This window comes from Procambarus clarkii, chromosome 19 (assembly GCF_040958095.1).
Source record: "Procambarus clarkii isolate CNS0578487 chromosome 19, FALCON_Pclarkii_2.0, whole genome shotgun sequence".
NCBI lineage: Eukaryota > Metazoa > Arthropoda > Malacostraca > Decapoda > Cambaridae > Procambarus > Procambarus clarkii.
Genome location: NC_091168.1, coordinates 17,198,206 through 17,223,332, shown reverse-complemented (window position 1 = coordinate 17,223,332; position 25,127 = coordinate 17,198,206). Strand labels below are relative to the sequence as shown.

Here is a 25,127-nt window from a genome sequence, read left to right as displayed (position 1 = left end):
CTGTTGTAAGCTCTATCGTGGGGAAGGTCGGTAATTGACCTAGGAGGAGGCCTCGATAATGATAAGCACACACTTTCTAACCCTGACAACGCGAATTAGCTGTTAGTTATCGGTCAATAGATGGCGTTGCTAAACGTTTTTCGCAACTGGCAGCTCTAGTTTCCTTTCTGCTTGTCATGTCTTTCATCAAACCTTCAGAAGGTTGTCGTTGTGATAGTTGTTCGGTGTTCATACTGCTGTTTTAATGAGTCTTTTAATGAATCAATAATACAACTGTGCTCTTCCGTCCATATTATTAAAGGCAGATGTTGCTGATGAGTAGCTGCGTGTCCAACGTTCATTGAACAGTTGTCAAACTATAGGAAGGCTGAGGAAAGAGAAGTGTGTTGGGGGGTAAGGGTGAGTTATCGTAAGCGAGATTAGGGTATTGTTATTTCAATGTAAACAAGTCGGCATTATCTGAGTCAAGTCCGACCTGATCGCATTGCTCTAGCAGGACCCTTGACCTCTGTTGTATAATGACCTTAGAGGTTATAAATTCAAGCGCTTTAGACACAAATTTGAATAACATTTGCACATTTGCTAATGGCACTAAAATACTATAATAGGACTGGAAATTAATTCAAAGACAAAATAGCTGAAAAATTTATAAATAAATAGGCTACCAAGTGACTGGAAGAGAACATAATGCCCTTTAATTAATGGTGGCAAATATAAGGTTGTGTGTCTAGAAAGTTAAAAAGGATATCAGCAGCATGGACAGTGTTGAAGTTGTCGTGTCTGAAAATGAAGAGATAACACAGTCGAGTGTCCAGTCTTGCAAGATGACGGTTCCTCCGCTGGGGACGGTCGTGGGGACCTTCAGTGGGATCACTCTTGTAATTATATATAAATACTTTTCTCCTGCCTTCTGCTCCGTTCACTATGTAATTTTGTAATTTCAAATTACTTTTAATTCCTGTCCTCTTCAATAATTGTCACATTCATTAGCGCGTACCTCTTATATAGTCATTTTCCTTACATTTCATTAGTAGTTACTGTTATCTTAATTAAATTCTCTCATACTGCTTGCTTTATTCACTATTAGTTCTCTGGGAGAGGATTCATGAAGCATGTAAGTGTCCACTAACGAAACCTGTACAGCTTTCCTAAATTATGGCAGCCTAGTCTGCATATAGTAAACGGTTTGAGGTCTGAAGCACTTCGAGGTTTTCCACAACAATAACAACCTTGGGTCGAGAATGACATATTATGTCCCAGTAAACTGTTGAATATATACAGATTGAGTCACTTTAACCGTGGGAAAATGTACAAGTTTCGTGAGCTGTCCTTTAAATGCTTGATGAATCCTAGTCTAGGTTTTTTTTACCTGTATTTATCTGTTGCTTAGCTTTTAATGTTCTCAGTTTTCAATTTTTTATCCCGTTAACATTTATATTACTTGATTATTTAGGCCTGTAATTGTTTCCCCCGTTTTCTAATTATTAATTGTAGATGTTAAATCCCCAAGCTTGTTTAATTTTTTTACCCATTTCTAGTTATTGCAAATCTTTAAGACTTGGCTATTTTGTGCCCGACTACTTGGGCTGAACGGTAGAGGGACGGTCTCGCTTCATGCAGGTCGGCGTTCAATCCCCGATCGTCCAAGTGGCAGGGCACCATTCCTTCCCCTCGTCCCATCCCAAATCCTTATCCAGACCTCTTCCAAGTGCGATATAGTCGTAATGGCTTAGCGCTTTCTCCTGATAATCCCTTCCCCTTCCAGAATATCATCAATCTTAACGTTGTGACACATCCATACTATTTGTTCAGGAACCGTCCTTATCTCAGTGTTTCTATATACATTAATCGACAAGAAACCGGAGCTGCAGTTAAGGCAGGAAACTGTAAATAGTTGGAGACTCTCAAACGGGTGTTCAACTTTACAAACAGAGATGCTAGCCATTCAAAAGGCTTTGGAACATGCTCTTGCTGAACACCGACAACATGTTATACATACAGATTCGAGAACTGCCATTGAAACCTTGCAACAAGAACACATACATGACATCCATCTGATAACAAATGTCATATCATTAATGCAAACACTCAAACGACAAGGCCGTCGGGTACTTATTAACTGGATGCTAAGCCATGTGGGAATAATAGGAAATGATATTGTAGACGAAGCTGCAAAACTTGCAACTAAGCAAAGAAATATAGACATTTATATACCACAGAGTCTATCACAGATTAAGAAAGTAATTAGAAATAGAGCAATGGAGATGATGTACAGTGACCACAACACAGCAGTTGCAATATCAGGATCTGCGGGTTGGTACAAGAATTTAACTACGAACCACTTATTTTGATGAAAGGGAGTAGTAGAACAACAGAGGTACACTTACATCGCATCAGGCTTAGATACCCAAGGAAATGTGCGTGGGAAATAGGCTTACAGGTACCAGAAGATGAGAGAAAATGTCAACACTGTGGAGAAATGCCCGACAGACCACTGGAACATTATCTAACACAGTGCACAGTTACAAACCCAATAAGATTTCAACTTAGATTCAACAGAGCAGAAGTTGTTAAACACATGGGATAAAATCTTACTGAAGCGACCATACGAGTCGGGTTGCTCAGTAAGCCTAACAAGCTTCATGTATTTCCCCTATCAGTACTTACATACCGGTGACTTACATGTACAGTGAGGTGTATTCCTCTATGCCACAGTTAAGGTGAATCAAGGTTCTCCGGTGGAGTTTGATAGGGTAGAATGGAACAATTTAGAATGTGGAGTACAACAAGGGAACAAATATGGAAACAAAGAACCCAAATAAGCCATAATCATTAGAAAGAAGTGCTCAAGAGTGGGAGTCGTGGAGGAGTGCGATGCACTACAGGAGGCGCGCCACACACACGCCACAAATGTACACATGGCAACCAGTTGGCTCAGATACCTGGACCAGATTTGTCAACCATTTTCGCAACCGCTTACGAAACCTGTACATCCGTTCTCGATTATGGCGGGTTGGTTTACATCAAACCAACATGGACTTCGAAATTATATGGACTTAGCAGCAGTACCGAAGTTGTTGATAACAATATCCTTGGGTTGTAAAGTTTCCAAGTTCGTCAACTGTTTAATAAATATAAAGAAAGCCGCCAAGATTGAAGAAAGATATATGGGTTTCATTAGTGGTTGTATGAGTAAATGTTCGATGAACCCTGGTCCTTTATTCCAGTCGACTGAAGCTTGAGAGGCGGGACCAAAGAGCTGAAGCTTTACCGTTACAAGCACAAAATATGGCGCATCGGAATGTTCCCGCGTAGTTTGGAGGAGCTCGGGCATGTTATTCTCTTCAGGAGAGTCTGACCAGTAGAGCTCTCCACTCTAAATCGCGAATCCCAGACGGGACAGAAATGGTTGGGCACATTTCCTTTCACCTAATGCATCTCTTCACTGGGGCAGTAAATAGGTACTCAGGATTTAGGTAACTTGTGTGATTGCTTCCAGGGGGGGGAGAGAGTCAGTATAGTTAGAGCTTGGGTGGTCCTCGATATAAGCAACGTGTATATATACACAGGCTTCCTGTCCCCAGACAATAGGAATGAATTATAAGCGCCCACAGATTATAATAAAGGGTGGAGAGTCTGAGGGCGGCCAGGAGAGAATAGCCTTTGCAGCACTCTGCAGTAGAGTCTGTTGTGGCGTGCTGCACTTCCCCGTCTTCCTCCCAATCACTTGGACAGGACGGTAGAACGACGGTCTCGCGTCATGCTGGTCGGCGTTCAATCCCCGACCATCCAAGTGGTTGGGCACCATTCCTTCCGCTCGTTCCATCCCAAATCCTTATCCTGTCCCCTTCCCAGTGCTATATGGTCGTAATGGCTTGGTGCGTTTCCCCTCCAATTCCTTCCTTCCTTCCCAGTCTTCCTCGTCACTACAGTAAGTCTCACTGACGTAAACAAACAACGAGCGATAAGGTTGCCAGTCCCTCAAGCTCTTGTTTGTCACTCGTTAGCAAGTGTACTGTGACAAGTTCCTGTCACAGTACACTTGCTACTTGTTCCTGTCACAGTACACTTGCTACCTGTTCCTGTCACAGTACACTTGCTACTTGTTCCTGTCACAGTACACTTGCTACCTGTTCCTGTCACAGTACACTTGCTACTTGTTCCTGTCACAGTACACTTGCTACTTGTTCCTGTCACAGTATACTTGCTACCTGTTCCTGTCACAGTACACTAATTGCTACCTGTTCCTGTCACAGTACACTTGCTACTTGTTCCTGTTCCTGTCACAGTACACTTGCTACTTGTTCCTGTTCCTGTCACAGTACACTTGCTACTTGTTCCTGTTCCTGTCACAGTACACTTGCTTCCTGTTCCTGTCACAGTACACTTGCTACTTGTTCCTGTCACAGTACACTTGCTACCTGTTCCTGTCACAGTACACTTGCTACCTGTTCCTGTCACAGTACACTTGCTACCTGTTCCTGTCACAGTACACTTGCTACCTGTTCCTGTCACAGTACACTTGCTACCTGTTCCTGTTCCTGTCACAGTACACTTGCTACCTGTTCCTGTCACAGTACACTTGCTACCTGTTCCTGTTCCTGTCACAGTACACTTGCTACCTGTTCCTGTCACAGTACACTTGCTACCTGTTCCTGTCACAGTACACTTGCTACCTGTTCCTGTCACAGTACACTTGCTACCTGTTCCTGTCACAGTACACTTGCTACCTGTTCCTGTTCCTGTCACAGTACACTTGCTACCTGTTCCTGTATCTGTCATATGTCCCCCCTACCAAGCCATCAACCCGTCCTCGACTCAAGTCCATTCCATCCAGCGGTCGGCCCCACAGATGCATTCAAAAATTTTTACATGCTGTTCATTCAAAACGGGAAATTTCTCAAATATAAGTTATTATAGTATATTAGCATATTGGGCATATATAGGCATAGGTTAGGTTAGGTGTTTAGGTTCTGTTGGCGATTATTTGTATTTGTAGTATGTGGGTGAAGCATTTACAGCGTTGTGGTTCAAACAAAATTCGTCAGTGAAGCACTTGTTCCGGAAGTGTTCGAACGAAATCAGTTGTGAGGCAGCCCGTCCTCCAAACAAAGATCCAAAAGTGATTCCATGCACCCGCCAAACCCCCTGTTTATGGATGAAAAGCGGTTTACACACGACTCACAACTGCTGACGTTCGAACATATCCGGAACAAGTGCTTCACTGACGAATTTTGTTCGAATCACAACGTTATAAATGCTTCACCAACGTACTACAAATACAAATAATCGCCAACAGAACCTAAACACCTAACCTAACCTATCCTATGCCTATATATACACAATATGCTAATATGTTATAATATTAATTTATACTTGAGAAAATTACCGTTTTGAATGAACAGCATGTTAAAATTTATGAATGCGTCTGTGGGGTTGACCGCTGGATGTAATGGACTTGAGTCGAGGACGGGTTGTTAGCGGGTGCATGGAATCACTTTTGGGTCTTTGTTTGGAGGCCGGGCTGAAGCCATATAGGAGAATTTGGTGTATCTGATTCGATACACTCCGCCCCGTGTGTGTGTCACTATATACTCCGCCCCGTGTGTGTGTGTCACTATACACTCCGTCCCGTGTGTGTGTGTCACTATACACTCCGTCCCGTGTGTGTGTGTGTCACTATACACTCCGTCCCGTGTGTGTGTCCCTATACACTCCGCCCCGTGTGTGTTTCACTATACACTCCGCCCCGTGTGTGAGTGTCACTATACACTCCGCCCCGTGTGTGAGTGTCACTATACACTCCGCCCCGTGTGTGTTTCACTATACACTCCGCCCCGTGTGTGTGTGTCACTATACACTCCGCCCCGTGTGTGTGAGTGTCATTATACACTCCGCCCCGTGTGTGTTTCACTATACACTCCGCCCCGTGTGTGAGTGTCACTATACACTCCGTCCCGTGTGTGTGTGTGTCACGATACACTCCGTCCCGTGTGTGTGAGTGTCACTATACACTCCGCCCCGTGTGTGAGTGTCACTATACACTCCGCCCCGTGTGTGTGTCCCTATACACTCCGCCCCGTGTGTGTTTCACTATACACTCCGCCCCGTGTGAGTGTCACTATACACTCCGTCCCGTGTGTGTGAGTGTCACTATACACTCCGCCCCGTGTGTGAGTGTCACTATACACTCCGTCCCGTGTGTGTGAGTGTCACTATACACTCCGCCCCGTGTGTGTTTCACTATACACTCCGCCCCGTGTGTGAGTGTCACTATACACTCCGCCCCGTGTGTGTTTCACTATACACTCCGCCCCGTGTGTGTCACTATACACTCCGCCCCGTGTGTGAGTGTCACTATACACTCCGCCCCGTGTGTGAGTGTCACTATACACTCCGCCCCGTGTGTGAGTGTCACTATACACTCCGCCCCGTGTGTGAGTGTCACTATACACTCCGCCCCGTGTGTGCTACGCTGCACCCTGCCCTGTGCCGTGCAGTCCTGTTTGGTGATACAGCAGGCGCTCAGCTCTAGTGTGTGCGCTAGTTGAGTGCCCCGTCCGGGATGCATCAGTGTCTGCTGTTCCTTTGTGCGTGGCCTTATGCGTCGTCTGCGCGGCCTTATGCGTCGTCTGCGCGCCCTTATGCGTCGTCTGCGCGCCCTTATGCGTCGTCTGCGCGCCCTTATGCGTCGTCTGCGCGCCCTTATGCGTCGTCTACGTGGCCTTATGCGTCGTCTACGTGGCCTTATGCGTCGTCTACGTGGCCTTATGCGTCATCTATGCGGCCTTATGCGTCGTCTGCGCTTCCGCGTGTGTCCGACTTGCGTTCATGTGTGTGTCCTTTTTACGTCCTTTTGTGGGGTGTCTGGTGGCGTCCGGTGCGGCGTGTGTGTTGGGTGACAGGTGTGGGCATGTGTTGGGGAACAGGTGTGGGGTGAAGGGTGTGGTATGTGTTTGCGCGTGTGTGTGGAGGAGGGGGGGGGGGAAGAACATGTGGGGGTATGTGCTTGGATGACAATTATATATGTGTGTGTGTGTGTGTGTGTGTGTGTACTCACCTATTTGTGCTTGCGGGGGTTGAGCTTTGGCTCTTTGGTGTGTGTGTGTGTGTGTGTTGAGGGGTACATGTGTGGCTCGTGTATGTAGGTGTGGTGGCGTGTGTTTGATGGACACACATGATGCACGTTGGGATGGGGGGGGGGGGGGAGTAGAACATGCTTATCCACATCCTAGTCTACTCCCATACGATGTCATGCCCACACCACGCCCACGGTACCCCACCAATACTATACCACACCCACTCTGATCTGCAACTGCACCCGACGCCCACACCAGGCAGAAGAGGAGTAAGACCATGACCATAACTACAGGAGTATCTCCCCCGCCCATGTACATGGGAGGGGTTACCTATAGTAGCTCCCCCACTATAGGTAACATGTTGACGCCCTGCCTCACCCTGTCGCACTCACATTCTCTCGCAACTCACACTTCCTCTCTCCTACACCCTGTCCTTCCTCCTGGCTATCTCCCTCTCTCTCACCCTCGTTTGTATTCTCTCTCTCTCTTGAATTCCCTCTCCCCCTCCTTCCCCCTCCCTCTTCCCCCCTTCCTCTTCACACTCCCTCTTCCTCCCTTCCTCTTCCTCCTCCCTCTTCCCCCTCTTCCCACTCCCTCTTCCTCCTCTTCCCCCTCCCTCTTCCTCCTCTTCCCCCTCCCTCTTCCTCCTCTTCCCCCTCCCTCTCCCCCCTTCCTCTCCCCCTCCCTCTCCCTCCCTTCTTCTTCCCCCTCCCTCTTCCCCCTCCCTCTTCCCCTCCCTCTTCCCCTCCCTCTTCCCCCTCCCTCTTACCCCCTCCCTCTTCCCTCTTCCCCCTCCCTCTTCCCCCCTCCCTCTTCCTCCTCCCTCTTCCCCCTCCCTCTTCCCCCTCCCTCTTCCCCCTCCCTCTTCCCCCTCTCTCTTCCCCCTCCCTCTTCCCCCTCCCTCTTCCCCCTCCCTCTCCCTCTTCCCCCTCCCTCTTCCCCCTCCCTCTTCCCCCTCCCTCATCCCCCTCCCTCTTCCCCCTCCCTCTTCCCCTACCCTCTTCCCCTACCCTCTTCCCCCTCCCTCTTCCCCCCTCCCTCTTCCCCTACCCCTCCCTCTTCCTCCTCCCTCATCCCCCTCCCTCTTCCCCCTTCCCTCTTCCCCCCCTCTACCCCCTTCTTCCCCTCCCTCTTCCTCCTCCCTCTTCCCCCTCTTCCCACTCCCTCTTCCTCCTCTTCCCCCTCCCTCTTCCCCCTCCCTCTTCCCCTCCCTCTTCCCCCTCCCTCTTACCCCCTCCCTCTTCCCCCTTCCCTCTTCCCCCTCCCTCTTCCCCCCTCCCTCTTCCTCCTCCCTCTTCCCCCTCCCTCTTCCCCCTCCCTCTTCCCCCTCCCTCTTCCCCCTCTCTCTTCCCCCTCCCTCTTCCCCCTCCCTCTCCCTCTTCCCCCTCCCTCTTCCCCCTCCCTCTCCCTCTTCCCCCTCCCTCTTCCCCCTCCCTCTTCCCCCTCCCTCTTCCCCCCCTCCCTCTTCCCCTCCCCCTCCCACTTCCTCCTCCCTCATCCCCCTCCCTCTTCCCCTACCCTCTTCCCCTACCCTCTTCCCCCTCCCTCTTCCCCCCTCCCTCTTCCCCTCCCCCTCCCTCTTCCTCCTCCCTCATCCCCCTCCCTCTTCCCCCTTCCCTCTTCCCCCCCTCTACCCCCCTCTTCCCTCTCCCTCTTCCTCCTCCCTCTTCCCCCTCCCTCTTCCCCCCTTCCTCTTCCCCCTTCCTCTCCCTTTTCTTCCTCCCTCTTCCTCCTCCCTCTTCCCCCCTCCCTCTTCCCCCCCTCCCTCTTCCCCCTCCCTCTTCCCCCCCCTCCCTCTTCCCCCTTCCTCTTCCCCCTTCCCCCTCCCTCTTCCCCCTCCCTCTTCCCCCTCCCTCTTCCCCCTCCCTCTTCCCCCTCCCTCTTCTCCCTCCCTCTTCCCCCTCCCTCTTCTCCCTCCCTCTTCCCTCTCCCTCTCCGCCCCTCCCTCTTCCCCCTCCCTCTTCCCCCTCCCTCTTCCCCCTCCCTCTTTCCCTCTTCCCCCCCCTCTCTCTCTCTCTCTCTCTCTCTCTCTCTCTCTCTCTCTCTCTCTCTCTCTCTCTCTCTCTCTCTCTCTCTCTCTCTCACACGCGCGTGCTCTCTTGCTCACTTACTTTCGCCAGACTCCACATTGTCTGAACGCCTCTCTTGACCTTCAAGCGTGTTCAGCGCTGACCTACAGATGACCAGCCCAAAAGTAGAGTTCTTGTGCACTCCAGCACATTAAGAGAAAGGACGCATGCACACACACACACACACACACACACACACACACACACACACACACACACACACACACACACACACACACAGTAGGCTATAGAGCCCAGTAGGCTCAGGAATCTGTACACCAGTTGATTGACGGTTGAGAGGCAAGCAAGGCAAAGACCAGGCGACAAAAATAAGGCAAGAAAGAGAAGGGTGGGCAGACTGCATATTTTTGGATTGTCAGAAAGCCTTTGATATAGTAGCACACAAGAGACTAGTGAAAAAGCTGGAGATACAGGCTGGAGTGAAAGGGAAGGTACTCATTGGATAAAGGAGTACCTAAGCAACAGGAGACAACGAATCAGTGTGAGGAGTGAGGTCTCAGATTGGCGAGACGTTACAAGTGGAGTCCCGCAGGGGTCAGTGCTTGGACCTATACTGTTTCTGATATATGTAAGTGATCTCCCAGAAGGTATAGAATCGTTTCTCTCAATGTTTGCCGATGATGAAAAATTATGAGGAGGATTGAAACAGAGGATGATAGTACTCGCACCCTTTCCTGTCTTGATCTTTCTCTTTGCTCGTCTTCTCTTTACTTAGATTTCACGTGGCAGATTCTTGATGACCTCCATGGCAGTGACCATTTCCCCATCCTTGTTACCTTTTTCTCTTTTCACCCTCCCCTCTCCTTCCCTAGGTGGCAGTTTGCTAAAGCGGACTGGAACCTATTTACCCTCAGTGCTGCTCTCTCTGACCTCTCCTCTCTGCCTCTCCTCTCTGCCTCCTCTCTCGCTCTCTCCTCCTTTTTCATGACACTGTCTTCGACGCTGCCCTCAGCTCTATTCCTCGCTCTTCCTCTCGGGGTCCACGGAAGTACATTCCCTAGTGGAATGCAGACTGTGCTGGGCTGTCCGCTGTAAGCGTGCAGGCTGGAAGAGACACCGCCGTCGGCAGACGGCCGATTCTTTACTTTTCTTTCGGAAGGTGAGTACGGTGGCTCGTAGGGCCATCCGTACGGCTAAACGTGAATGTTAGGCGTCTTGTGTCTCCACGATTATGTCCGAAACTCCTCTGCCACTTATCTGGAAGCGTGTCCGCAAGACAGCGGGTAAGTTCGTTCCCGATGTTTCACCGGTCCTTCACCTCCGTGGTACTCTTGTGGTGGACCCGTTGCAGGTCGCTACCGAACTGAGTTCCAATTTTTCTTCTATTAGCTCTGGTCTTCAACTTCCCCAATCTTTCCTTCTTCGTAAACCTGTCCTTGAATCTCGTCCTTTAGATTTCTGCACTCGTCTTCGACTTCCCTATAACTATCCCTTTCTCTCTGAACTTCGTTCTGCCCTGGCCCTCTGCGGTTCTACGGCAGCGAGCTCCGATGGCATTCATTATGAGATGCTTTGCCATCTCCCTCCGTGCACGTCTTAGTATTTACTGAGTCTGTATAATCGGATCTGGGAGTCGTCGTCAGTCCCTGAGGACTGGCTCGATGCCGTTGTCCTCCCTATTCGCAAACCAGGGTCTCTGGGAACATCCCCTTAGGACTTTCGCTCTATTACCCTCGCAAGTTGTGTCTGCAAACTCTTTGAACGTTTGGTTAACGTTTGTCTGATGAGGTTCCTGGAACACCATCACCACCTCTCTCCTTCTCAATTTAGTTTCAGCAAGTGCCGCAGCACAACAGATGTCCTGGTGAACTTGGAGGTCTATATTCCTACTGATGTGTGTTGTGTTTGCGTGTTGTGAGATGTGTTTGCATGTTGTGATACATTGCCTATGTTTGTGTTTTGTGTGTGTGTGTGTGTGTGTGTGTGTGTGTGTGTGTGTGTGTGTGTGTGTGTGTGTGTGTGTGTGTGTGTGTGTGTGTGTGTGGTGTGGTGTGAGTTGTGAGATGTGTTTGTGTGTTGTATGTTGCGAATTGTGTTTTGTGAGTTGTGTTTGTGTATTTTGAATTGTGTTGTGTTTTGAATTGTGTTTGTGTGTTGTGAGTTGTGAGTTTCGTGATGTGAGTTGTGTTTTGTGTGTTGTATGTGTTTTGTGTGTTGTGTGTGTTTGTGTTGTGTGTGTTTGTGTTGTGTGTGTTTGTGTGATTGTGTTGTGAGTTGTGTGTTGTGAGATAGGAGTTGTTAGTTGTGTTTGCATGTTGTGAGCTGTGTTTGTGTGTTGTGAGAAGCAAGTTGTGAGTTGTGTTTGCGTGTTGTGTTTGTGAGTTGTGTTTGTGAGTTGTGTTTGTGTTGTTTTGTGTTGCGAGTTGTGTTTGTGTGTTGTGAGTTGTGTTTGTGTGTTGTGAGACGGGAGTTGTGAGTTGTGGTTTTGGCAGTGCGGAAGGATCCCCAGCGCTAGACTGTCCTGGAGATTTTGGTAAGAGCGGGAAAACGCTGGTGTACCAGGGAAGCGTCTAAGAATTATCCCTAAGGGAGATCTGTAGTGTAATATACCTTCTCTGTTGAACCTGGGTGTTTTCATGTGGCGCGGTGTTGTGAGAGGTGAAGCATTTCTTAATAACCAATGTCTACCTGAACGCACTAACCACAACATCACTAGAGCGAGGAATTACCCAACTAACTCAGTAGGGAGGCCTTGCCGACCCGATAAGAAAGTAATGGGTGTGGACATGGCGCCACGGGGAGGTGAGGCGAGGCGAGGCGCGGCGAGGTGAGGCGTGGCGCTGCGAGGCGAGGTGAGGCATGGCGAGGTGAGGCGTGGCAAGGTGTGGCGTGGCGTGGTGAGGTGAGGTGCAGCGAGGTGAGGCGTTGCTTGGTGAGGCGTGGCTAGGTGAGGTGCAGCGAGGTGAGGCGTTGCTTGGTGAGGCGTGGCTAGGTGAGGTGCAGCGAGGTGAGGCGTTGCGATGTGAAGCGTGTCGAGGTGAGTTGCAGCGTGGCGAGGTGAGGCGATGCGTGGCGAGGCGAGGTGAAGCGTGGCGAGGTGAGGCGTGGCGAGGTGAGGCGAGGCGAGGCGAGGCGAGGCGAGGCGAGGCGAGGCGAGGCGAGGCGAGCTGAGGCGTGGCGAGGTGAGGCGCGGCAAGGCAAGGCGAGGTGAGGCGCGGCAAGACGAGGTGAGGCGTGGCGAGGTGAGGCGTGGCGAGGTGAGGCGTGGTGAGGCGTGGCGAGGTGAGGCGCGGCGAGGTGAGGCGCGGCGAGGTGAGGTACGTCGAGGTGAGGCGCGATAAGGCGTGGCGAGGTGAGGAGCGGCAAGGTGAGGCGAGGTGCGGCGAGGTGAGGCAAGGTGAGGCGCGGCGAGGCGTGGCGAGGTGAGGCGCGGCGAGGTGAGGCGCGGCAAGGTGAGGCGTGGCAAGGCAAGGCGAGTTGAGGCGTGGCGAGGTGAGGCGCGGCAAGACGAGGCGTGGCGAGGTGAGGCGTGGCGAGGTGAGGCGCGGCAAGACGAGGCGCGGCAAGACGAGGCGTGGCGAAGTGAGGCGTGGTGAGTTGAGGCGTGGCGAGGTGAGGAGCGGCGAGGCGAGGAGCGGCGAGGTGAGGCGAGATGAGGCGAGGTGAGGCGCGGCGTGGTGAGACACGGCGAGGTGAGGCGCGGCGAGGTGAGGCGCGGCGAGGTGAGGCGCGGCGAGGTGAGGCGCGGCGAGGTGAGGCGCGGCGAAGTGAGGCACAGCGAGGTACATGAGGAGCGGTGAGACGTGGCGAGGTGAGATGAGGTGCGGGGAGGTGAGGCGCGGCGAAGTGAGGAGCTGTGAGGTGAGGCGCGGCGGTAATTAGGTGGCAACACACCTGGCTAGGAGGAGGTGCGGTCCTCCCCTTCCCCCCCCTCCCTCTCTCCCAAACCGCCCTAGGCAAATCGTTTACGCTCAAGCACCATGAACACCTGTCATCCATCCATCCATACATCACCCACCTCCACTACATGAGTAGGAGAGCCTCTTCAGTACATAATCAAGAGGGGTGTGAGGTAGTCAGAAAATCACACATATTACCCAGGGACAACCGGAAACCATACCCAGGTCTCTGGATTATCACTCCTCGTCCATCATCCATATCTCTCCTCGTTCCTCCAGTGGAGTGGATGGTCGGCAAAACAAACTAAGTTTTCTAAACCCACATTTTCAATATATTACCATTCCCTTGAGGTTAACCACAAAAACCACATCAGTTCCAGCTAGCGTGCAAACACTCATCCATCACCCGCAACTCACCCATCCCAATGTGTAGGACAGTCTCTACACCCCATAATTACACATTAAATGACCATGGGATAACCGGAAAACCATACCTGGGTCACACAATTATCGCCCCTCATCCATCAGTCATCCATCTGCGGCTTGTACTGATCCAAGAGCTAGTCACTAAAAAATACACATAATTACACATTAAACGATCATGGGATAACCGAAAAACCATACCCGGGTCCCACAATTATCACTCCTCGTCCATCAGTCACCCATCTCGCATCCTTGCTCTGGTCCAAGAGCTAGAGTCACTAAAAAATACAATAGTTACCCCTAAAATCTCACATTGAGAGTGGGAAGGGTACCGGAAATCACCCCTTCCCCCTGGATCATGCGGTTATCACTCCTCACCATCTGTCATCCATCTCTTATCCATCTCAGAAATGGAGCCCGTTGCTCTAGTCCTCAATCTCTCTACTCAGGGCGACCTGGACAAACTGGAGGAATGGTGTAGAAAATGGCTACTAAAGTTAAACTCAGGAAAATGTAAAGTAATGAAATTATGCGAAGGGAGCAGAAGGCTGAACACAAGGCATCATCTGGGAGGTGAAATTCTGCAAGAGTCAAATAGAGAGAAAGATCTGGGGGTTGATATCACACCGAACCTGTCCCCAGAGGCCCACATCAAAAGAATATCATCCGCGGCATATGTTAGATTGGCCAACATAAGAACTGCCTTTAGAAACGTGTGTAAGGAATTGCTCAGACCCTTGTATTCCACTTATGTCAGACCAATCCTGGAGTATGCAGCTGCAGCCTGGAGTCCATACCTAGTTAAACATAAGACAAAGTTAGAAAAGATTCAGAGGTATGCCACCAGACTAGTCCCAGAATTGAGAGGTATGAGCTACGAGAAAAGTCTAAGGGACTTAACCCCCACGTCCCTGGAAGAAAGTAATGTGATGGGAGACATGATAACCGCCTACAAAATTCTCAGGGGAATTGACAGGGTGGACAAAGACAAACTATTTATCACGGGGTAGAGCACGAACACGGGGACACAGGTGGAAACGTAGTACCCAAATTAGCCACAGAGACATTAGAAAGAATATTTTCCATGTCAGAGTAGTTAACATAATAATTGCATTAGGCAGTGATGTGGTGGAGCAGACTCCATACACAGTTTCAAATGTAGATTTGATTGAGCCCAGTAAGCTCAAGAATCTGTATACCAGTTGAGAGGCGGAACCAGAGGCGGGACCAAAGAGCCAAAGCTCAACGCCCCCCCCCCCCCGCAAGCACAACTAGGGGACTACACACACACACACACACACACACACACGACCGCCACGTAGATATAGCCTGATTCCTCAACACCACACACACACACACAAACAAACAAGTCCGCCACGTAGATACAGCCCTAAGCATGAACATTAATGTCATATGCTCCTCCCACTAGAAATATTAAAACATTATAGAACTTCATACGTTGCATACTGCATATCCTGCATACGTTGCAACAGGACTCTAAGGAAATAATGTCACTGCAACAAATTCAGATGTCCAATGAAGTTAGTTTTTTTAGTTCATTTTTTATGCACACAAAGTTAATCCTGTGGGCGGTAGTGATGACCCATACCTATTTGTAACTATGAATTTACAATATTTTAAATTGGAAGCTATTGTCAATACATAAAATAATTGTCTGTTTTCATGATAATAGATGTTTATTATGTTTTGTCACACAGCGTAAACATTGATCAGATGTCATTTATATATTTAATTCAGAATACGGATACTGTACGAGAATTGAAGTTCTATTATTTGTAATAAGTTAATCTACCATTTCATGAAGCGTGAGTTTTGATTTATATCAAAAAGGCTCAAATTTTCCAAAATCTAAGTTGTAATGCGCTAGTGAATGTCCCCTGTGATGATCAAACCACTTAGCAGAAGATGACATTTCCGTCCGTCCTGGACCATTATTATCAACCCGTATGTGATAGTCTAGTTCGTCCCCTGCCTTTATCCACACGTTTTACGTTGTCTAGATTCTCAGACACACCTATCCTCCATGCAGGATAGTTGTGTATGTATCATGCATGCAGGATTGGTGTGTCTGAAGGGTCGATGTGCCAGCAGGATACTTGTGCCCTCAGGATACGTTGTAATTCCCATTGTATGACGTATCAGGAAGTTTAATCATAATTCAAAATAGCTTTTCCTCTGCGTCTTCAAGGTTATTAAGCGTTGCTGGGTACCCCTTAATAGATCTCCTCTGTGCCTGTGGTCCACCTCTTGGAGGACGGTGTATTCCTGCTCCCTCATACCGAGACGTAGCGCACAACTGTATCAGGAAGATAATGCACTTGTGGGGGTCAGGATCATTCTTGCGAGACATTCGTCAGCTGTGAAGTGAACACGGTGCTTGAGCGAGATAATGAGAACACGGAACATTGAGTGAACACAGTCGCCTGAAGGCAACACTTGCGAATTATGCAGCGCATTATTAGATCGTTCTTCATGTTTTTTGTGGTGTTTATTCTTGCTTGTTACCTGTTCTTCACGTTCTTCACAAAGGTGAACTTCAACAGTGTGTGTGTGTTTACATATGTTCACCATTGTACATTTGCAGGATATGAGCTCCAGCTCCCCACCCCCGTATGTATACCTGGGGGGGCCTGGTAGCCTGGTTGAGGGGGCCTGGTAGCCTGGTTGAGGTGGCCTGGTAGCCTGGTGGATAACGCGCACTTCTCGTAATTCTGTGGCGCGGGTTCGATTCCCGCACCAGGCAGAAACAAATGGGCAAAGTTTCTTTCACCCTGAATGCCCCTGTTACCTAGCAGTAAATAGGTACCTGGGAGTTAGTCAGCTGTCACGGGCTGCTTCCTGGGGTGTGTGCGTGGCGTGGAGAAAAAATAAATAAAAAAAAAGTAGTTAGTGAAAACAGTTGATTGACAGTTGAGAGGCGGGCCGAAAGAGCAAAGCTCAACCCCCGCAAACACAACTAGGTGAATACAAGTTTACATGGAATTCGCCTCCACTATAACATAGCACATTGCTCTTGCCAACCTCTCTGGTCCTGCCTCAAATATTTTCAATCGACTCGTTTACAGTTTTCCAAGATGATTGGCTCTATCTTGTCTACATTTAAAACTGAGTATGGACTCTACCTCCACCACTTTACTTCGTAATGGATTCCATTTGTTTACTACTCTGATACTTAAATGATTTATGTCTCCTGCTCATAGAGGTAACCCGTTTCCACTTGTCACCTTGCTCCTGTACCACCCGTCCGAAGCTTTGCTACCTATCAATTCTCTGAGAATTATGTATGAGGTAATCATGTCTCCCCTATTCCATTTGGCAGCAAAAGTCTTGGAGAATTGTCATATTACCATTGGAATCGATGACCACACAGCTGGTAAGCAGGGAAGGGAAGGTAAGGATGTAGGAAAACTCAAGCAGGGATTAGGATCAGAGGGGAGATACAGGGTAGTGGCTCAATCACTTTGGAATTTTTGGCGATGAAAGATGCTGCTGCACCTGTGTATTTGGTGTGATGTACGAGATGGCGTGTAATGACTTGAATGGTGCTCGCATTTTGTTTTCATTAATTAGGCTCCCGTCGGTGTTTGACATTCCTGGAGAGATGGAGTTGCACGTGTTGTGGGGCCTGGATAATAATAATTATAATGATAATATAACTAATTACTAATTATTACTCTTCCTTCTGCTTGATCTTGAAGGAAGCCGGCCTAGGATGAAAGGGGACTGTGACGATCTCTGTCTGGAACCCGTAGGTGCGGGACTCGGAAGTAGAGCCCACCACCTCCTGGGGCTCGTGTGCCCAAACTCTGCTTTGGGAGACTGGGGTAGTTCTTCTGCGGCCCCGACCACGGCGATCTCCGGGTTTGGAGTCCGTGTGCCTCCTTTTACCAACTTCGAGGTTAACTCCGGAACTGGAGCCCCTAGGGCAATTCGTTGTTGCCTTCAACCTCGTTCTGACAGTTCCTGCGACGACGCTGGAACCAATCATATTAGTGTTTGCCTTTCCAGTGGAGACTTTCGGCACCGTGGAAAGAGGGGGACCTGCTGCTTGGGTGACAGCTTCTCCTCCATCTCAACCTACCCTGGCATAGCGCCCTGGAGAGGCCACTCCAGACCGATAACCAGAGCGCAACTCCATAGTCTCCTATGACTGATGGATGCTTACAACTATGGGGCCTGAATGAAGCGGTACAGCTTGGCTAGTTGCGTACTGGTCATTATTGCTTCTTGTTTGTGCTCGGTGGAGTTCAGTAGCCTTGACATATAGCCAAGAGTCGTAGTGGGGGTTCTGGACCCGTATCAACGTGCCTCCGATGATGATGCAACCCGTCCTCTTAAAAATAACGTCACTTTTGGCTAGCCAGAGTGAACTGGCCCAGCAGCCTATCGAGCAGGATTTGTTTTGTTGGGATTGGTCATTATTTTCCACTTTTTCCCATCTTGCTGTGTTAGGAAGTTCCTCTTTCACCTTTCTGATCACTGTCATGTTTTGTTCCTTGGCCTGCCGGCCTCACTGTGACAAAGTGGATGACGTCGTCGGCGAATTAGGTAATGATGGTGTTGTGTACGGGGAGTGGCAAATATTGACGAAGAGGTTAAAGAGAATTGCTCCTGTTGAAGGGGTATATGTCACTACTACTCTATTGGTAAACAATGGAATAATCTGCCTGCTTTTCAGAAAGATGTTAACCAGTCTCAGGAGGATCCAGTTATGGTGCAGTAAGGTAGTCAATTGAATAGTTGAATTGTAGTCTCCGTGGCGTAGTGGTAAGAGCGCTTTGTCATGGGTTCGTATCCTGGCCGGGGAGGATTTACTGGGCGCAAATCCTTAACCGTAGCTTCTGTTTAACTCAACAGTAAAATGGGTACTTGGTTGTAAAAACGATTCTTCGCGGGGGTCGTATTCCAGGGAACATAAGATTAAGGACTTGCCCGAAACGTTACGCGTACTAGTGACTGTACAAAAATGTAACAACTCTTAAATAAAAAAAAAAAAAAAAAAAATAGGAGGTCTTTGTGCCAAAGGCTGTCGAAGGTAATATAAAAAAGTATCTGGTTGCTATTAATGCAGTTTTGTTTTGTTCGCTAAAGTTGTAGACTGCATCGTATATTATGTTCATAGCATGAACATATCCACAATGACCGTGACGAGGATTCTAACCTACGTCCGAGAGCATCCCAGACGCTGCCTTAATCGACTGAGCTACGACATGGTATAAGAATTGCAACTAGAAATTCTACTGAATTTACTTGGATCCTGCAGCCTCTCCGAGACACAAACCAGGATTTGTTTGCTGGGATGCTCTCGGGCGTAGGTTCGAATCCTCGTCACGGTCCTTGTGGATTTGTTCATTTGATACATCACACTATTATGATTTCTGTGTGTAATATTGATAGCATGCTGGGTTGATCCTGGATCCTGAAACCAAACTGTTTTCTGTATAGAGGTGGTGGTAGTCCATGTAGCAGTTAACCCGATTTGACATGATTTTCTCGAAGCATTTACTCGTTGTTTCCACAAGGAGACCGATGTGTAGTTCTCGTGGGAATGTCTGTCTTTGCCTGGCTTGGAGATACAAATCATAGTGGCCGTCTTGAGCGCCCTCGTGATGTGCCCAGTCGCCAGAATGACATTGTAGATGTTGAGCAGGGATTTTAGGTAGTTGACTGAGAGGGGCTCGAGTTGGTTGGCCGCGATTACTGTTAGTCCAGGCGTTAGTCCAGGCGTTAGTCCAGTCAAGTAGTAATTTGTTGGGCCATTCACTAAATTGATCCAGATCACCTGGTAGTGTTTTGCTATTTTTCTCTGAGTTAATCCTCAGATTTTTTTATCAGGCAAACACTGAGAGGAATTAGTCTGGAAGATTATATTCCAATATGAGGAACGAGACAGGTCTGAGAACTGACCGTATGGGAGGCCTCTGGTGACATTCGCCAGATACTAAAATGGAAAAGAATGAAAAGTGAGGTGAGGGCAGAGGATGAGGCAGGTAGAGAGATGAAAGGGTGGTAGAGAGGTGAGGGAGGTAGAGGACAGGAAAAAGGGAGAGTTAGGATGAAAGGGAGAGACTGAAATCAAGGAGGAGATAGAAGAGTACGAAGTAAGAGTGCTAGAATAGTAGAAAGATTGAAGGACGATAGTTGCTGCCACCATTCATTCAAGTTACCTTTCCCCGCGTCTGGTAACGGTCTCTGCCAGCACCGTACGTTTCCACCGTCCTCCTTCACTTCTGGTAATGGTCCCCCGAATCGTTTTGTTTAGCTCTTTACTACATTCATGAATATTTTGCATAGATTACCTATCTTATCAGCCCAGTCAGTCGGACTGGTCAGGACAGCGACGGCCTCGCTTCCCATGCCACAGTCTCATCTTCCTGGTGTAACTGTAAGAAAGTTTGAACTGGGATCTTGACTGTGGTTTTTAATAATGACTATATACGTATACACATGCGTTATGTACGTGTGTGTTGTGAACCATGAGGAGTCTTGTGAACTATTGTGTCAACTTGCGGTGTGTCACGGCTCTCATAATTGAAACTTTAATTTTTTAGTTATGATATTCAGATAACTTCAGTTTTAACTGAACATTAAAAAACAATTATAAAAGTCATTTTTGCCATTTTGTTATTTTTTAACTAAGATATTATTATTATGGAAGTAGATTTAGTTATGTCTTAATTCACTCATACACATTAGAGAAATATAATCCCTTTAAACTACAATTCTGCTGCATACAATAACAAATATTATTGTTGTCACAAACAAAAATGATAATTATTTTAATACTGTAATAATAACTATAAATTCATGAAAAAATGTTGAATTAAGATGGAATACATTTGGAAAAATCTTGAATGTAGTTCTGTCAGACTCGTTGTATAAATGGTCACAATGGAATTCAATCTACCCGAAGTTACCGCATTATACAAAATTACAATTGTTTATATAACAGTTGGCGCTGCTTTGCTAAAATGTGTAATTTATTATCATGCAGGTTACGGTGGCTAGCGGGAAGGACTTGCGGCAGAGGTTAGCTGGTCCTTTACCCGCCAGCGACCCCGAGGTCTTGGACATACTCAGGACCGACTTCTTGGACCCTCCCTCCAACCTGCCCTACAACTTTACCTCCAATTTCCTGGTGGAAGGCCAGCACAGCTTTACGTGGCCCTGGATCTTCAACCATCTAAAAGAAATATTTTCCGAGCAGCGAGATGGGTTCTTCGTAGAGGCTGGAGCGCTGGACGGTGTGTATCTCTCCAACACACTCTGGCTGGAGATGTCACTCGGATGGAGAGGACTCCTCATTGAGCCGGACAAGGACAGCTACAAAGCCCTCAGATCAAAGCATCGTAAATCCTGGACCTCAAACACTTGCCTTTCTTCCGAGCCCTTCCCCAAGAAAATTATCATGGTTTCGCATAGCGCCGACAGGCAATTAATTCAAAAGAGTTACTGGTGGGTTTACCGCGGACACAGTCATGAACTGCGGAAGGACCATGTAGTCATACTAGACAATGATTCACCAGTAGATAAAACATATTCCCAAGTGCAGTGCTTCCCGCTGCTCTCTTACCTGCTGGCGCTTAATGTTTCTACAGTCGACCTTCTCTCGTTGGACGTACAAGGCACCGAAGTCCTCATCTTGGACTCCCTCTTAAAGTCGAACAGCATCTCCGTGAGAGTCATCGTTGCTGAGGACGAGATTGGGACATTTGATCATACTCACATGGAGAGGATGGGATACACTTTAGTGGCCACGGGCTTAGATCATATATACGTCAAAAAGGGGGATGAGATCCTCGCCCGTAACAACATCAAGGAACGAATTGCCAAACTGAAAGTTGATCAGAAACGTCCTGAGAGATAATGTCCTGCCAGTGTATGTTGGGGGAATGTGGATTTCCTGTCTCCCCCCCCCCCAGCACACACCCCGTCTCTGTCTTCACCTCCAGCACACACCCCATCTCTGTCTTCACCCCCAGCACACACCCCATCCCTGTCTTCACCCCCAGCACACACCCCATCCCTGTCTTCACCCCCAGCACACACCCCATCCCTGTCTTCACCCCAGCACACCCCCCATCTCTGTCTTCACCCCAGCACACACCCCATCTCTGTCTTCACCCCCAGCACACACCCCATCCCTGTCTTCACCCCCAGCACACACCCCATCCCTGTCTTCACCCCAGCACACACCCCGTCCCTGTCTTCACCTCCAGCACACACCCCATCCCTGTCTTCACCTCCAGCACACACCCCATCCCTGTCTTCACCTCCAGCACACACCCCGTCCCTGTCTTCACCTCCAGCACACACCCCATCCCTGTCTTCACCTCCAGCACACACCCCGTCCCTGTCTTCACCTTCAGCACACACCCCATCCCCGTCTTCACCTCCAGCACACACCCCGTCCCTGTCTTCACCTCCAGCACACACCCCATCCCTGTCTTCACCCCCAGCACACACCCCATCCCTGTCTTCACCCCCAGCACACACCCCATCCCTGTCTTCACCTCCAGCACACACCCCGTCCCTGTCTTCACCTCCAGCACACACCCCGTCCCTGTCTTCAACTCCAGCACACACCCCGTCCCTGTCTTCACCTCCAGCACACACCCCATCTCTGTCTTCACCCCCAGCACACACCCCATCTCTGTCTTCACCCCCAGCACACACCCCATCCCTGTCTTCACCTCCAGCACACACCCCGTCCCTGTCTTCACCTCCAGCACACACCCCATCCCTGTCTTCACCTCCAGCACACACCCCATCCCTGTCTTCACCCCCAGCACACACCCCGTCCCTGTCTTCACCTCCAGCACACACCCCGTCCGTGTCTTCACCTCCAGCACACACCCCATCCCTGTCTTCACCCCCAGCACACACCCCATCCCTGTCTTCACCTCCAGCACACACCCCATCCCTGTCTTCACCTCCAGCACACACCCCGTCCCTGTCTTCACCTCCAGCACACACCCCATCCCTGTCTTCACCCCCAGCACACACCCCATCCCCGTCTTCACCCCCAGCACACACCCCATCTCTGTCTTCACCCCCAGCACACACCCCATCTCTGTCTTCACCCCCAGCACACACCCCATCCCTGTCTTCACCTCCAGCACACACCCCGTCCCTGTCTTCACCTCCAGCACACACCCCATCCCTGTCTTCACCCCCAGCACACACCCCGTCCCTGTCTTCACCTCCAGCACACACCCCATCCCTGTCTTCACCCCAGCACACCCCCCGTCCCTGTCTTCACCTCCAGCACACACCCCATCCCTGTCTTCACCCCAGCACACACCCCATCCCTGTCTTCACCCCAGCACACACCCCATCCCTGTCTTCACCCCAGCACACCCCCCGTCCCTGTCTTCACCTCCAGCACACACCCCATCCCTGTCTTCACCTCCAGCACACACCCCATCCCTGTCTTCACCCCAGCACACACCCCCTCCCTGTCTTTATTACGATCCTGGGTCCAATGTAGCACTGTGACAGATGAAATAGGGACCCTTCACTTGGGTATGTATTTTTGTAATAATAATAATAATAATAATAATAATAATAATAATAATAATTTATTTAGAAAAAGTACATACATAGTTGCAGAGTTACAGTACAAACATTCTGTTTGATTTAAAGATAGAGGTAGTACATACAATACCTAAAGCCACTAGTACGCATAGCGTTTCGGGCAAGGTGAGGTGAGGGGAAAAAAGCACTTAGACTAAAACTTAATAGTAATTGAGCGTAAAGTATAAATTGCGTTGAAAGAAAAAAATATAATAAAGATAAAAAAAAGGGGGGAACATGGTAGAAAATAGCCAATATGTGTGATAAGCCCGGAATGTGTTGGATTATATGTTGGATTTGTGTTATTTAAATTATGGAGTTTTTAGATAAGTTTGGTTAAAAGAAGGAATGTTAATGGTCTGGTAGTTTTATACTCAGGATTGTTCCTCAAATGCAAATGGCGGGCGATTGTGTCCTTCATAGACGCAAGATCATTTTGATGCTCCTAGTTTTTTAGTTACACTGATAATAATTTGTTAGTGTATTGTAAAGCTAGGATGTTATATTTGTATTTCGAATTGTAATGGTGGCAATTCAATACTGTATTAGAGGATAAGTAACTGGTTACTGTAGGATCAGCTGATCAAGCCAGGCAACGAGCCACATGGCAAGGATGAAGGCGTCCTCTTTTGTAGCAATCTTGGGACAGAATGGACGTCTTGGCTAGGCGTCACCCCCCCCCCCCTCCTCCTCTCCTTCTCTTCTTCTTAAATTAAGTTGTAACTAAGTACCTTACCACGGCCACCCTGCTGTTCTAAGTGTAATCTTGTCTGTGAACCCTGGTCATATCCTGGAGTTCCATGGAATTAGATCCACGAATTGACCAATGAACACGTGTCTACTATAATTTTATGCATTTAGGTTAAGTTAAATTATTCCTTAAGGATTCGTATACTCTACCACTTGTTTGTTGTGTGTGAATCTCGTCTCCTGCTTGAGTGGAGTCAGAGAGGTAACGTAAGGTAGAGGTGGTAAAGTATTTATGTTGTATTTGGAGGGGTTTAGGGTTATAATAAAGTAGCTACTATTTTAGCTGGAGTCATCATTCCCCCTTCTTGCATATGATAAGATGATCTGCTCGGGACTGCAGACTACTGTATTATAAGAAGTTTAGGAACTGCATGTTTTCCCTAGGGGCCAGGCTTGTCCTAACCCCTTTTAGGTCGACACTCAAGCATCCTGTTGTAACCCTAACTGGCCGCCAACTATACCAGTCTTAACCCCCCAGCACCCACCTCCCCCTGTCTTCACCCCCCCAGCACACACCCTCTCCCTGTCTTCATCCCCCAGCACACATCTCATCCCTGTTTTCACCCCCCCCCCAGCACCCACCTCCCCCTGTCTTCACCCCCCCAGTACACACCCTCTCCCTGTCTTCATCCCCCAGCACACATCTCATCCCTGTTTTCACCCCCCCAGCACACACCCCCTCCCTGTCCTCACCCCCAGCACACACCCCCTCCCTGTCCTCACCCCCAGCACACACCCCCTCCCTGTCCTCACCCCCAGTACACATCTCTCCCTGTCCTCACCCCCAGCACACATGCTTCCCTGTTCTCACCCCCAGTACACATCTCTCCCTGTCCTCACCCCCAGTACACATCTCTCCCTGTCCTCACCCCCAGTACACATCTCTCCCTGTCCTCACCCCCAGTACACATCTCTCCCTGTCCTCACCCCCAGTACACATCTCTCCCTGTCCTCACCCCCAGTACACATGCTTCCCTGTCTTCACCCCCAGTACACATCCCTCCCTGTCCTCACCCCCAGTACACATCTCTCCCTGTCCTCACCCCCAGTACACATCTCTCCCTGTCCTCACCCCCAGTACACATCTCTCCCTGTCCTCACCCCCAGAACACATCCCTCCCTGTCCTCACCCCCAGTACACATCTCTCCCTGTCCTCACCCCCAGTACACATCCCTCCCTGTCCTCACCCCCAGTACACAACCCTCCCTGTCCTCACCCCCAGTACACATCTCTCCCTGTCCTCACCCCCAGTACACATCCCTCCCTGTCCTCACCCCCAGTACACATCCCTCCCTGTCCTCACCCCCAGTACACATCTCTCCCTGTCCTCACCCCTAGTACACATCTC

The 25,127-nt window shown here is 49.2% G+C and overlaps 1 protein-coding gene across 1 annotated transcript; it reads left to right on the top strand.

The window, feature by feature from the left end:
* Positions 1-421: 421 nt before the first annotated feature.
* Positions 422-24,060, top strand: LOC123757405 (uncharacterized). The gene is made up of 2 exons (XM_069326990.1): positions 422-878; positions 20,447-24,060. The coding sequence occupies exons 1-2, from the start codon at positions 756-758 to the stop codon at positions 21,317-21,319; spliced, it is 996 nt and encodes a 331-aa protein (XP_069183091.1). The 5' UTR covers positions 422-755; the 3' UTR covers positions 21,320-24,060.
* Positions 24,061-25,127: the final 1,067 nt, after the last annotated feature.